The 14,647-nt window shown below is 40.0% G+C and overlaps 1 protein-coding gene across 1 annotated transcript in view; it reads right to left on the bottom strand.

The window, feature by feature from the left end:
- Positions 1 to 10,256: 10,256 nt before the first annotated feature.
- Positions 10,257 to 14,647, bottom strand: part of loxl4 (lysyl oxidase-like 4) — a 23,139-nt gene continuing 18,748 nt past the window's right edge. The window contains exons 14-15 of the mRNA XM_044372520.1: positions 13,224 to 13,335; positions 10,257 to 13,134 (exon numbers count right to left, since the gene is read on the bottom strand). Coding sequence (XP_044228455.1) covers positions 13,064 to 13,134; positions 13,224 to 13,335 — 183 coding nt within the window. The 3' untranslated portion in view covers positions 10,257 to 13,063. The remainder of the gene's footprint in view (positions 13,135 to 13,223; positions 13,336 to 14,647) is intronic.

Raw genomic sequence — 14,647 nt, 5'->3', positions numbered from 1 at the left:
CCGCGGTGGATAGGAGAACACTTCTCATATCATTAAGCTTTAGTAATGGTCCCAATGCCGTGTCCCCCTGGCAGGATTGCCTGGCGTTCACTCCTATAGCTAACAGGCCTGCTGCATTGCTTGGTTAGATTTACCCCGGCTTCACTGCTGCTGCTGGGCTACCTCAGATAGAGATGAGGAAGAGTCGGGGGTCTTTTCACATTGACTGTTGTCAATTCAAAATGTGAAGAGAAGCTGCTTTTCTTCAATTTAATATCATATTTGATGCTTTAATTACAAAGTGAAATGTATTCTTTTTTTTCTACCATTATAATAAGCAGCTCAGGCATTTGTTTGATAGAAAAAAGGCAAATTTGTACAGATATGAGCCCTCATAGATAGTTAATGATTCATTAAAAGTGTGCCTCAGGGATTTAGTATTGTACTTTCATAAAGTTGGGAGACTTGCAAGATAAAAAAAAAGAACAGACATAATTGATCCCACACTTCCCATTATGCAAGTTATCCCCAGTCTGTAAGACAAGCTCTCTGTTAGAAATTTGAAGTCTCCAAGCCCAACTCAAAATTATAATAAATCTCAAGTAATTTTCTAAGACTTGATAAAACTCCTCCAGAAGACTATGACTAGTCTTTGACTTCAGTCTCATTGTGCAAGGAGCAAAATTTGTTTTCAAAGCCTGAACATGTTTGTATCTGACACAAAAAACGTACAGATGCACCCAATACATACATTGGGCATCTGCTTATATGTACATATAGATACAGTATATACATGGTATTCAGCAGGGTGTATTTATGCCAGAAGGGATGAGACCTTACTGCTAAATTGGGCCCTCTTTTATTTTAAGAGTCCTGTATCTGTGTGAAATGTAGAATCAGTGGAGAGCCCCTTTAAATGTAACCAAAGATCCTTATATTGTGCACTTTTAAGAACTGCAACTCCTTCCTCTACTGTAGCTATTGAGGTTGGCAGATTGAAAAATATTCAGGAGGAAAATAGATTGTGTGAGTTGTGTGTTCTTAGGGGAAAAGGAAAGTGAATCTCATTTTCTTCTGTATTGGACATGCTGTTTTGTAGTATAATTTAAATCCCATCTTATGTCTATTTGTCTCAAAATATCACTTAAAACTTAACTCTAACTTATAATTAAATATACTTTTTGTCCCGGAAAACATACAGTTTTTTTCAGTTGAGCAGTTCATCTCCTGTTGTTTACGCTGTTGCTGTTTTTATTCTGTGTCTGGTCTCCTGTTCAGAATGAAAACATTTGATTTTCTGTGTGGATGAACTCCAGCTCTGATCTTTGAACCTGTGCATTGAAACTATTCTACTGTACTTCAGCCTCCAGGGTGTGAGCACATGGGTTACAGCATGCGTTAGTGTGACTGCACTTGTCCCCAGCACACACACACACACACACACACACACACACACACACACACACTCACATATACACACACATTCACATGCTGGGATATAGGTTTAGCCAGCAGGGTCCTTCATAGATCAGCCTCCCCTGACAGCTCTCTTAAATGTCCTTGGCAGCCCCCCAACCCCCAGCCCTCGTTCCCTCTCTGTTCCCGCACCTTTTCCACTCTGGCCGAGCCTCTGATGGATGCTGCCATATTTCTCTGCCTCTCTCCTCTGGAATGCTCCCATAACCACTGGGCCCTGTAATGCATGACACAATCTGTATATATCCCATTAAGTGTCACTTTGTGAATGAACCTGTTTCTCCACACTCAGTTCGCTTCACAGAATGACATACAGAGGATAGAGGCTGGAAGCTGACCAGCTCCTTTAAAGTAAAGATAAATGTCACTTGGACAAAGAGTTACCCTTTTAGACCTTCTCACAGCAAGTGTATCTTCTGTGACAACTGTTCAGTAACTTTGAATCTATGAGTTTTATTTACATGATCTGCTTCTGTAGCTGCAGTCCCAGCAAGTGTCAGTTTCCTCTTTACCATAGCAACAATTCATCTCTTATGTCCTCACAAGACTGTGAAGAATTACACTTGGAAAACAATATTTGTTTTCTCTTCACCCTCCACAGTCCCCAACTAATATTTGTTTGTTTTTTTTTCTTACATCATGAGGTTTCGTACAGACTCTCTGCATTGCTATCAATCACATTTTTAATTTAATATATGAATATGTGATTTATGTTGCCCAGGCAGAAGATATAAATCTATTTTGCGGAGAGAGGGGGGGGCTAAGAGCGCTGATGTTCCCTTATTGATTGGCTGGCTTAATAGTGTTTGTTCTTTATAGCTGATCTCAGGAAATAAAGCAAATAAATAGTTGAGAATGAGTTCAGTCACTGCGATGCTCACGAGGATGAGGAGAGTGATGGCGTGAGGAAGAGGGAGTGGGAATAGAAAAAGAATCAAACAGCAGGAAAACATCTGAATGGCAGAGTCATCAGAAAACATAAAAGATAAACATTGTTGTTATATGCATATTTTAAATTTGAGGTGATGCAGACAGATGAATTCAGTTCATCTACACAGAAGGAATTAATTACTTCAATTCACTTTTCTATCCTTTGAGTCTAACTGTGAAACGAGGGCATGAAGTCACATGATGTTTCCATCACTTTCGTAAGAAGCTGGGTCAGAGCTGAAGGCGGAGATAGTTCTGGTGACTGTGTTGAGCCACAATACACTTTGCTTCCAGGTATCGTTGTCCTTTGTGTGTTTAAAATGCTAACCTGTATTGACATGTTACCGCAGCGTCATAAGTGACAGAACATGATGTTTTCTTTGCGAACCCAGAAGCTGTAAGCCACATGGTTACATGTCAGTCTTAAGTCACATCTCATCTGCTAATGCGGTGTGTCAGGCCATTATTTGCTCTGAGTCTGTTTTACAATTCTCAGAGGATTTGTCAAATTGATTTGAAAACCAAACTGTGGTTATTGCACGGTACGAGAATCTATGGAGGAGTGATGAATAAAATGTGCCTTGACATGTCAAGTTAGGGGAAAGGAAAGAAATGACTTTAGGTGAAGTACTTGACTGAGTTATATAAATGCATTAAAACTCAGATTTCACTGCTTATCACAGGAACAAATAGGAATCTCCTCAGTTTCTCTGTAGCATAGGTGTTGCATAAGCATCCTGTGTCCAAACACTAAAAAGACCTCAGATCAGTGACTTCACCTTCTTCTAACTTGGTCGACACTGAGAGGAGGAGAGGAGAGCATAAATCCAGCCCATTAGCCCTCAGGTCTCCCAATGGCAGTTCCCGCCCCGTGGCTGATGTAAACCAAACTTCCTTTTCGAGAGATGAAGAAGCCTGTCAAGCGGCTGCAGCCACCTCGGCCCCTGTCACCCTCCCTTTGTGATGCTCAGGCATTAATAGCAAATCGATTCTAAATGAAGGACAAGGGAAACAAGTGATAAACAAAAAGATGCGTTCATCTCCGGCGGAGGGATGTGAAGAGGGAAATGCTTGAAACCAGTCATGTTTGTGGGAGATACAGGAGGTATTTTAAAAGCATAAGAACATTACAGACATCCCTGTCTTCTCTGTTTAGCCACTAAGGATAAATGGCAACTTCAGTATTAGCTCAAGATTGAAAGCACATGTGGGTACATAATCCTGTAAAAGGTTGCATATTGTTGCTTTCTAATTAAACCAACTATCAAGCATTTGGGGCATTGCAGAATGCAGAATCCCTGTAACGTCTGTACACATCTTTACTGCACTCTGCATCCTTGTTTGATTATTGTGTTGTTATGCTGTTCATCACTGGAGTTCTTGCCATTTTCCCAAAGTCTACAGGCTTCTCCAAATGACCTGATGATAAGAGTAATGAGCACAATTTCATCTCATCGTGCCTAATAGTGTATTGATCTCAGCTTGGGAGAAATGACTTCTGATCTTCTCCTTAGTTGGCCTGTGTCATAGTTAACGGCCTCAGACTTGTTACATTACATCTCAGCCATTTAACACTGAATGCTAATGAATCAAAATGTCTTTTCTTCAAGCTGTAAGATGGAACATTAAAGTCACAGATTTTAACACATGTACTGTATGTTCCCTGGTGTGTAGCTGTAAAAAAAAACTCGTTGTAAAGCTGCCATCGCACTGACTACCAGTCAACCTCAGTCTTGTACTGCTTCTAACGCTGCCAAATGCTCAGTCAAGCACTATCCCTCCTCTTCTGTTTCTGTCTCCTCAGTGGGGTAATCAGCCATTCCCCTGCAAGGTAATTCCTGCTCAGGAGTGCATGTGGCCGACACTGCGGAAATTCATTTTTTGGTTTAATTTCAGGCCTATTGATCGTGGAGCGCTTTACGACTGCATGACATCCATAATCACAACAATGGTGTGACAGCACAGATAAATAATGTGGCAAAAGCACAGAGAGAAGGAGGGATGTAGGGATGAAAGGGAAACAGAATTGGAAAAAAAAAGGAAGAGCTTGGTTCCACCTCTTACAGCATTCTGTATTAATTACTGAACTCCACCCTATTACACCCTCCCGACCTCAACTCCCTTCACCTGATTGATCTCCCCTCTGAGGCCATAAATTAGTTTTCTTCCCAAACTTATCTGAAATCTGTTTGTTTAAGCATCCATTAAAGGATAGGAGCCACTGCTCTACAGTAATTACCAAGGCTACTGTAATATCTATAATTATTATGATTAGTGGAGCAGAATTAAGTTACTACTATAGAAACCACAAGGGGCCAAAGCCACAGCGTAATTATGAGGTTTTGCATATACTAATGCTGTAGTCGAGAGCAAGTCGGGGGAATGTAGCTGTTAAATGAATACAAGTTGATTGAGGCAACAGTGGATGCATACTGAAAAGCAAAAACTATTGGAGCAGACATTTTATATTAAAAACTTAGGAAGATAAAATGAATCTGTCCTAGTGGAGCATGTTGACCAATATGCAACATGCCACCGGTCGTTTGGTTTAAAATCAGATATTTTCAGATTATTTTGTACCTTATATAAGGTATTTGTGGAAACATGAGGATACTCCCAGCATGCTGATGATTTTCTCCTCAGTAAGTGGAAACACCTATCTCAGACATTAGTAAGAGCCAGTGTTTGTGTGGGCTAAATATTAAATAGTGGTTTAGTCTAGCAGAGGTCACAGCAGGTCTTCTGCCCCAACAAGGTGTGTCCACATAACTGTGTTTATGTGTAACTTCACTACAACTTTTCTCAATTTCACCTGCCTCAGCTCAGGAGCAGCTTTAAAGCTACTTTATTTATATATCAGATAATGAGATGTGATAGATTGGAGACCAAAATGTGACCTTTTGTTGTGTACATGCACTTAAATAATAATAATGGAGTCTAGTAAACAGCGGTACGGGTGAGGCAGCAGTGCATAAAGCATAGCTCCTCTTGTTGTTGGAGTCTGAGGGGGCCGACAGACTCCTGCTCATAAAATGTCTCCAGTCAGAAAGGCAATAAGGATGCAGGGTTAATGCGGCTTGGCACACAGTTTTATTTGTGCAGAGGCGGAGAAGTCCTGATCTTCCACTCCTTCTGGAGAGGCGTAGAGCGGAGTGGATACTGTTGCAGGACAGGAAGCAGTGAGGCGATGGAGGATGCTTAGCTGAGATAGAACAAGTAGGCGGGAGAAAGAGGAACCGACCGTTTTGTTTATCACAGCTTTGAGAAATTATATTATGTAAGACTTAATCAATGCATAACTTAGAGCTAGCCAATAATTCAATACTGTAATTTATCGTCTTTCACTAGAGTCTTAAAATCATATGATCTTATCATTTACAAAATGTTGTTGCTCAGATGAATAATAAAAAAAACGAATGTCATTAAAGATAAACAGAAATGGATTATTGAAGTTTTTGATTTATATTTAAAGTTTTTGTGGTGTAATCCACAACAGGTGATCAATTTTGTGCACTGAACAGCAGTGTTTGTACTTACATTTGCCACGTCATTGCTCTCAGAATAATGCTTTTATTAAGGGTTTGCTGACAACCAGTTTACTGGTCTCTGGGACTTTACTCAGCCTCGGAAAACAGTGCTCTTTGGCTCTGGAGGAGGTTTGTCAAGTCTGAGAAAATAACCCTGATGATGTCATTGCAACATCATGACATCATCGGAACAAGTAGGCAGGGGAAAAAGAACCGAACATTTCATATCACAGCCCTTTGAGAAATTACATTATGTAGGACTGAATCAATGTCTAACTTGATTCGCAATGATGTTGATGTCATTGCGACATCATCAAGGTTACAAAGAAAAGCATAGAGTTTAAAAGACTCAAGAAAGACATTTTGGCCTCTGCTAAAATGATTCCTTCTTAAATCTGTTTCTGTCTTTAAATCCCTCAACCTTATTATTGCCCCTTTAACATCACAGGACAGTAGAAATAGATCAGTTACATACAGAGCTCATATAATAGTATCATGCAGTGACAAAAAGCAATAAGTTTACAGTGCAAGTCACTGATCGTAAGTTGATTTTCAGTCATGTTGCGTTTAGTAAAAATCTCATCATTTGGTTTCTTTACCCTGAGCAGCAGGAATCCTCTGCTTCTATACATGCATTCATAATGAAAATGAGGCTCAGTAACAAGCTTGTTGGTGTTCGGGATGAGTGCCAGTGGGAGTGAATTGTACTACAAGGCTCCACACTAGTGAACAGCTATAGCTATTTGTATGTGAGTCAACAACCAGCCTGCTGTCTTTTTAGGGAGGGCCAGTGACCCTATCATGGACACAACCTGTTAAGAGAAGCAGCCTTTTCTTATCTGCATGCCCTTGGAGTACGCACCCATTGATATGCCACCTTGACTCTATCTTCATGCCAAGATGCTTCCAATTATGCAAGCCGCTGGAGTGAGGCGGAGCATGGGTTTCTGTACGATGAAAACTGGTCCATGGTTAATATGATCCTGCTGCTTTTTCCCCCCACAGGGATGGTTTCCACCCATGGGGGGGGGTTAAGAGAACAGCCATTTTGCTACTCAACACTTCCCAGTTCACCACTTTTTACCACAGCATCATGACCTCATAAGGTAGACTGATCTCTTCAGTAAATGGCTCATCACCAGCGCCTGAGCTTTGCAACAACCTGCATCTATTACATCCAGTTCAATTCATCATATGTGGGGATTTCTGCTGCGACATTACTTCCAGTGTTATAAATCTTTCTTTTGGATGTGTGCTGCCTCTTTTTAGGCAGCCTGATGTCGGCCGGTTTGAGGTGAACACACAGGGCAGCCCTCTGACTGACAGCTGACTGTCACTCAGCTGAAGTGACAGGCTCAGTGTTGGACACCCAACGGGAAAGTGAGAAATGGCTGGACGTATAGAGACTGACTGTTTACAGCCTGTGGAAGCTTTTTCACCTACCAGGATATTTGTGTCAAACATAATTCTGTCTTTTCATGTCTGTCTGTATTCTTTGTCAGGCTTCCAGAAATCTCTCTCTGCTTGTTCTGTTATCTCAGCGTCCTCTTCTTCACCACAACTGTGGACACTCTGTTTAAAAAGGAGATCTACAGGCTTATGTCTTTAAACTTCAGACTGTTTTCAGTGAGGAAATGCTCTGGTTTTTAATTGCTAAAAAGTTCTCAGTCACATTTCATTTATTTCCTCACTTCCAGAAGAGGGCAGCACTTCTTTACCAAATGTTACTGTAAATTCAGCCACATTCACTATTCTGGCATTTAAAGCTCTGCCGTGTAATTTATTGAGGAGAAACTTCCAGACATCCAGAGGTCATCTTTTAGATTTTTTTCGCACAAAAAAAAGTCCAGAGGATGCTGCTCATTTCCTGTATGCGTCTCATCCCTTTAATCACATCATCCACCACTTTACTATTTTGAAAAGGAAACTATTCAGACTAAAATGAAGCCTGTTGTATACAGAACACTGTGATTTATATAAAATGTGAACGATACAATTTACAGCACTTCGTTCTGTCTCTCTACCTCTCAATCTCTCTCCCCTTCTCTCTCAACTCGCCTCACTTTTTCGTCCCCCCCCCTCCTCTCTCCCTCTTTGCCTCTGCTCCACCCTATAATCACGCCGGTTCATGGCTCTCATTTGGAGTGGTATATATAGCAGTAATTGTCAGGGTGCAGTACGGAGACTGGGCAGTGCATGTGTACTCTCTCACAGGGCTGTTTTGCAGTAAATCTCGCAGGAGAGAGGAGAGGATTGGGGTGGGTTGGGGGGGTGGCGATCGGAAGGGGGGTGACGTACGTGAGCAAGCACATGCACACACATAAAGACACTTTCACTAATAGACAGTGTGCAAACAATACCATAAGCACATACAGAGGTAGATAAAATTTTACAAGCACCTAAGAAAAGGCATTGCGCTAATTTACAAGCATCCTCTTTGCCTCTGTAAGTTATTATATCTCATTGTCTGTTCATTTACTCTCCCAATGGGCCTGACATGAAAATTGAATGTGTCTCATAATGTGTTTTTCTCTCAACCGAATGGGACAATTATGCAAATGCATTCATTATTCAGCAGAGCATCTTCTTATCAGCCAACAGTCCCGCAGGTGATGAGTTAGGGTCTGATTTATCCCTACGTCAGGTGGTCTGCTTATGATCCATAAACATGTGGAAACACACTCACATACTGAGCACATTCAAAATAACGAAAACAGGTAAATAACTCATAATTGGAAGTAAACACTAACGAGCGTTCTCATCAGCTTCTCAGATTATGCAGCAGCAGCAGGAGCTCATCGCCCTACACGTGATGAAAAAAAACGAGTCATCATGAAGGCAACACAAAACCAGACAGTTTGTATTATCAAAGCTGACTCGTGGCTTTCAGTGAAGACATTCCTCCTCAATAATCTGAAGTTTGATCACAGAAATCCCTCCCCATGTCTGTCTGCCTTATAAACCATGGAACACTGCTTCCAAAAGAGATGACGGCAAAGCCTGTTATGCAGTCCACTTGTTTGTATGTGTGCGTGCGTGTGTGTGTGTGTGTGTGTGTGTGATAGGGTGGGGGTTCATTGCAGCTTGTATGGACAGGTCTGTCATTCAGAGAGTGCACACAGTCTCCATTGTAGAGCCGTCTGTGGTCCCCATCGGGTCAGGGTGGGGTGGCAAGGGGCCTCCCGAATAAAAACACGTGCTGCAAACAGGAAGTGGGCCTGTAAGGATAAAATGAGAACTGCGTGGCTGCAGTGTTTATGAATGCTGTTTTCCTCCACTCTCTCTCTCTCTCTCTTGTCCTCAAATTGCTTTCTCTCTCCTATTCTGATTAATCTTGATAGAGTGATTTTCACTTTGGATGTGCTGGATGTCCACACATGTCCAGACTGCACAAGAATGAGCCTTCCTGGAGATGTAATCAAGTTCTGACGATTCCTTATTCTCTTAAACATGTTCTAGACACTAGTATCTAGTGTCTGGCTGTGGGATGAGATAATTTGAACTCTTCCAAGGTAGTGACATGTTCCAGAGAAGCAGACCTGCATGAGGAGCACGTGGTATTATCTTTGCTACACCTTGCATGTTTTTTTTGCACGCAAAAAAAAAAATTGACATAAACGTAAAGACTTTAATATGAGTCGAGATAACCTGTGGAGTCTCCTGTACATGGGTTTAGTATATGTGTTTATAGGAATATGGTATGCTAAAAGTGAAAGGATGCTGGATGTGTGTGAGTACGCTCTGTGTAACCAGGTGCTCTGCTTTCATCTGCTCCTTTCCTGTTTGCCCAGCAGCTGTTTCATTTCAGCGAGCGACCACTTCACAGCTCAGCTGTTTTCTTTCTGGGTGGATTTTGTCAGTCGGGATCAAATCAAACTTTTGTTAAGAGTAAATTTCCTTTCCAGACGTAGCTGATTATTCCACCCATTCCCACAAGGTTTGATATGCTTAAATTTAGTCATTAATTCCTGGACACTTTTTGTGTATTTTTGTTACAGAAACTTCTCGGTTCCCATGAGAGCCCATATTTGCAAAGGATTAAGTCACAGAAAATCTAACAGCTTGAAAGGGTTGACTTTGGGTAGTCTAGTCATTTTAAGGGAAACCTTGTAAAACAGAGGTCCAGTATTCCTCCGGTCTGTAAGTGTCTAAAAACCCAGAAACCAGACTGACTGACCAGATGGGGCAGATTGGATCTTCCCGCAAAATGGAAGGAAAGGGAAATAATACTGTAATACTGCATCTATAGTCATCTATAGAGAAAACAGTTTGAGCCACTTCATCATCAACAAATATTCTGCAGAGTCATACATTTACAACAAGAAGGAGGCAGGAAGCAGAGGATAGCTTAGTATGTGATGAAGTTTTATTGATTCACAGTAATGATGAATGAATGGATTGTGATTTGTTCTTTAACTGATATTTGCGTCTGACCCAGCCAGTGTCTATCCACAGTCATCCCAACATTCCTCAAGGAAAAATGCAACTAAGCTTATCACCTTCATACCTTACATTTTTAACAGCAAAATAAACATGTGGGTACAGATTACTTTTGTAAGAGTGCTGTCAAAAAACAAACAAACAGCCCCAGTTCATCTGGCGTCGTCATGTATGCATCACAGCTAAAAGTAACTTAAATCACATCACATGAAATGTTCTTTTTACTCTGTAGATGAGGTCAAAGTCCCTGAGAGCACAGCTTTCTATGAATATGATTGTAGATAAGCACTCACACTCTCAGCTTTAAAGACAAAATATAAGCAGGACTGGCCATGGAAAACAATATCCCAATACTACAGCATGGGTGCACATACAGTAATATGATGAGTGTAGTGAATATGAACCAACTTAAGATATGGAATGGCATACAATTTTAAATAACACATAGAACAGACCATAATAATATGTCAATAGCAACTGTACACAAGCACAAAACAACAGAAAAGCATATCAGCAAACACTTCAGTTAGACTTTCAACATTTTTTTTTATCATTTTTAGTGATGGGGCTGAATTTGAAATGCAGGTTTTAATGCTTATAAAAGCTACAATTCTTTCTAAACCTTATTCATGGAGTCAAAGTTAAGAGGGTCCAGTGAGGAGGACGACAATCTGTGAAAGGAATTAACGTCTACAGTTGTCTTTATGAGTGGCGCGTCCTTTCTATGACATGTCTTTGAAACTGTCTATCAGAAAACCATCTTCAACCGCATCAAACACATGAATAGACTAAAACAACATGATTAACACAAGTTCCATGTTATAAAGAAATGCAGTTGCATCATTGTTTGATGGGGAGCTTAAAAGTTATTCAGCAGAGATGTAGAAAAACACAGTATGTTTTAGCAGGCCAAGGGTTTAGCACAAATAAGGCCCCTGTTTACTGTGTTGGTACATGGATTGAGGAGTTTATTTTTTCTCCCAGACAAACATGTTGTTCTCTTTGGGGAGCTGAAAATGCCTGCCTGTGGTCTACAAAAATGCAGCTCTGGTAGTAAAAAGTGTATATCTGCATAAGTCTTTCTCCAAACTTAATCCCATTCTTTGTCACTTTCTAAGTCTTTCTTTCATTCACTGTCACCCTCAACTTAACCTCTTAGAAACTCAGAATCTGTCTTTCAGTTTGCGTAAAGATGAAAGTGCAGATTCTTTCTCTTTCCGTGCTTCCATAAGCAACAATACCATGGTGTTTTTTTTATAAAGCACATGCTATAGTCCTAACCTTAACCGTAACCTTAAGTCTAACCCAAACAGACATAATTAAAAGGCTTTTTATATGCTCTCAAAACCCAGCCTGCCTGCCTACCACAATACTGTGGTTTTGTCAGGCTGGTTTTCTCTCCCATCAGGGAGGCTGAAAGAGAAACGACTGTACACTTACAGTTGTTTTAATAACTAAAATAAAATAAATCAACAATTATTCATCTGCATCATGGGGACGTTTTCTAATTATATGTTCTGTAACTATGAAATTATTTTTTCTCCAAATTTAATTTATGTCAGAAAAAGAAAAAAAAAATCAGTCTTTTAAATGAAAGTTAAACTCTAGCTGACACTGAATATGCTGTGTATGTGTGAATAAATAAATAGTACATTGCATATGAAAACTTAACACAAACCTTATATTTCACTGTCTGACATGTCAAAACAATAATGTATCAATTTTTGGATAAACATCCTAAAATGTGAATTCGGTGGCTAATTGGGAAAAAAAAGAAGTACGGGGCAAAACTAGAATACTGATGTTAAATAGATAAAGTGCTTTGTTCCATTTGAACTTTTCTTACCTAATCTAGATGAGAAGCAAATCTTTGCTTTGTAGGATGACTAAACTTTCATAAAACAATGATTTTGTTAAAGCCAAAGCAATAAAAATACCTGATTAACTGTTAAAAAAAATACCCAAAAATGCATTGTACAACACTGTTTACCTGAAACTTAGTGAGGTTTATATAATAACATACAGTATTCACAAGGTGCACCGATATTGAAGTAATGTAAGAGTACAACCTTAACAGATGATCCAATAAGTATAGAGTCTGGATAAAATAATGCCTAAAAATTATACTAGTTTTTGCTTGTGCATTAGATTAGTTGCTGTTTTTTGCAACAGAAATTAAGTAAACTCATATTTTTATACTCATTATTTTATTTTATTTTTTTCAGTTTTTTTATATCTTTTATCTTGGGAATATGATTTCCCAACAGCACCGGCTTCCCCATTGTCTTTGCGACAGATTAGTTATAGCAACTTTAAGGTCTTTCATGCGTATATGTTTTGAATAACTAACTTAAGTTACTAGTAGTCCTCATTCACAAAAAAACATTATAGTTTGAACCAATATCCAATATACTCTTACTTAACTAGAGTAAAAAAAACATGTTGAACTGACAGGCACCTGCTCCACTCTTGTTGTCATTGGCTGTTTGAGTTGAGAATGGAGTCTGTGCGATGGTCGCGTCTGTGATGTGATGTGATGTGCTCATGAATATTTTATCCACATCTGCCAAGGAGATGGACAGGCGCCATTTTGCGTGTCCTCTGATATTGTGGGTCTTAAGGTCCCAAGAGCCTGGGGCCGTCAACCTCAGTCCACCCTGAGAAGTGTCTGGGCCCCACTGGAAGGCCTTCGTACTGGGCCCAGGGACGGGCTACACAAAGTTGTTGGTGATTTGCCTCTGGTGCTCAAACAGGTCTTCAATCTCTGCACTGTATGCATCTCCTTTAAGGGAAAACAATGTGGTTGTCAGTGACAGAGTTAAGGTGAAATTAAGGGAAATTAAAAAAGAGGAAAAAGTTTTGTGTTCTCACCTGCATGACATCCATACATGTAAGCTCTGTGGCCATCGTACTTGCACCGACATCTCATGACGTTGTTCATAAAGTCAGACTCAGCCATGTCCATTGAGGGGTTGACTTCCACCTGAAAAAGGACACAATCTCTGCTGACACTTAGGACTGATTCGATATCATTAACAGCAGATGTGTCCGACCTTATTACTTGCAGCTGTTTATATCATCATCGCAACAAACGTTAATTAGAATACAGGGAGAATTTACAACTTTGTTGTTCTCACTTTTATCTAATTGTATATCTCCAGCTGGACAGGGACATGGACAAACAGGGGATGACTCCTCTCTTTACACACTGAGAAAGCATTTTGAAATAAAGAGCAGTTGGATGTAAAATTGTTAGAGGGCCTGTTATTAAACTGACTGCACTGGTGGCTGGTATTGTTTTTATAGTCAATCCCTAATTTATCTATAAAAAGCTGCATGACTTTTCCATACAGTATTTCTGTTGGAAAGATAAATATGCTATACAGTACAGTACTTTTTCATGAACACAACGTTGGAATGATGTTCACTTGCTAGTCTGCAGCTGAGCATATGGAATTGTATTTTGCACTGCACGAAACATACTGGTAGATACTTAAGGAAAGCCCATCGTAAAATATTTTATGTGTGTATGAAAACATGTAACAAAGACACTGCTGCCCACACAAAACATGATAACTGGCTGCATAAGAGGTTACGCAACTTTATAGCTGAGGCTCATGGAATGTGGTTGTACCACAGTTTAGGAGAAATCTGCTCTTTTCCTCACACCAAACATTGGTATGCAATAATAAGAACTAAACTAGCCTGAAATTTAAGTGTGTTGCAACAGGGTAGTTATGCATAAGCATGTTTATGCGTCTGAAATCAGACTTATTCTGAGTGCTGCTATACACTGTGCTAATAGTCTGTTATTTGCAGAGCAGCTCTATAACTGCTGATACAACCATTCTCCTAATCTGGTCTGGTGATAATATGAGAAGCCATTTACTCTAATAGCTGCTCTGTAAACTGCTACACCCATTTTAAGTACAGGTTACAAACGGCTACAGCGAGAAAGGACGCAAACTACACTAAGAAAAAAGGGGAAAACTTTAAAAAAAACTTTGTGAAAACTATCTCTTAATTTTTCAGGGTAAATTACAGTGTTGGACTTGAGTGTGTGAGGCTTTTGCTGAGGTCTCACTGAGTGTGTTGCTCAGTGAGAAAGTGGCTATAAAAATAAAAACAGGGCATGAGGAATTCCTTGGTGGCAAATTAGCCGTTCCTAATGGAAGGGGGACTAGGCGCTGTTTCACTAAAGGGAGGCAATGGTTATTGGGTAATTGGTGTGTTTCATTAACACTGGAAGGTTCAAGGGTAGGCTGGCGGAATCTTTCTGTAAAGCTCAGGATCAG

This window comes from Thunnus albacares, chromosome 14 (genome assembly GCF_914725855.1).
Source record: "Thunnus albacares chromosome 14, fThuAlb1.1, whole genome shotgun sequence".
Taxonomy (NCBI): Eukaryota; Metazoa; Chordata; class Actinopteri; order Scombriformes; family Scombridae; genus Thunnus; species Thunnus albacares.
This window is presented reverse-complemented; position numbering and strand designations above follow the sequence as displayed.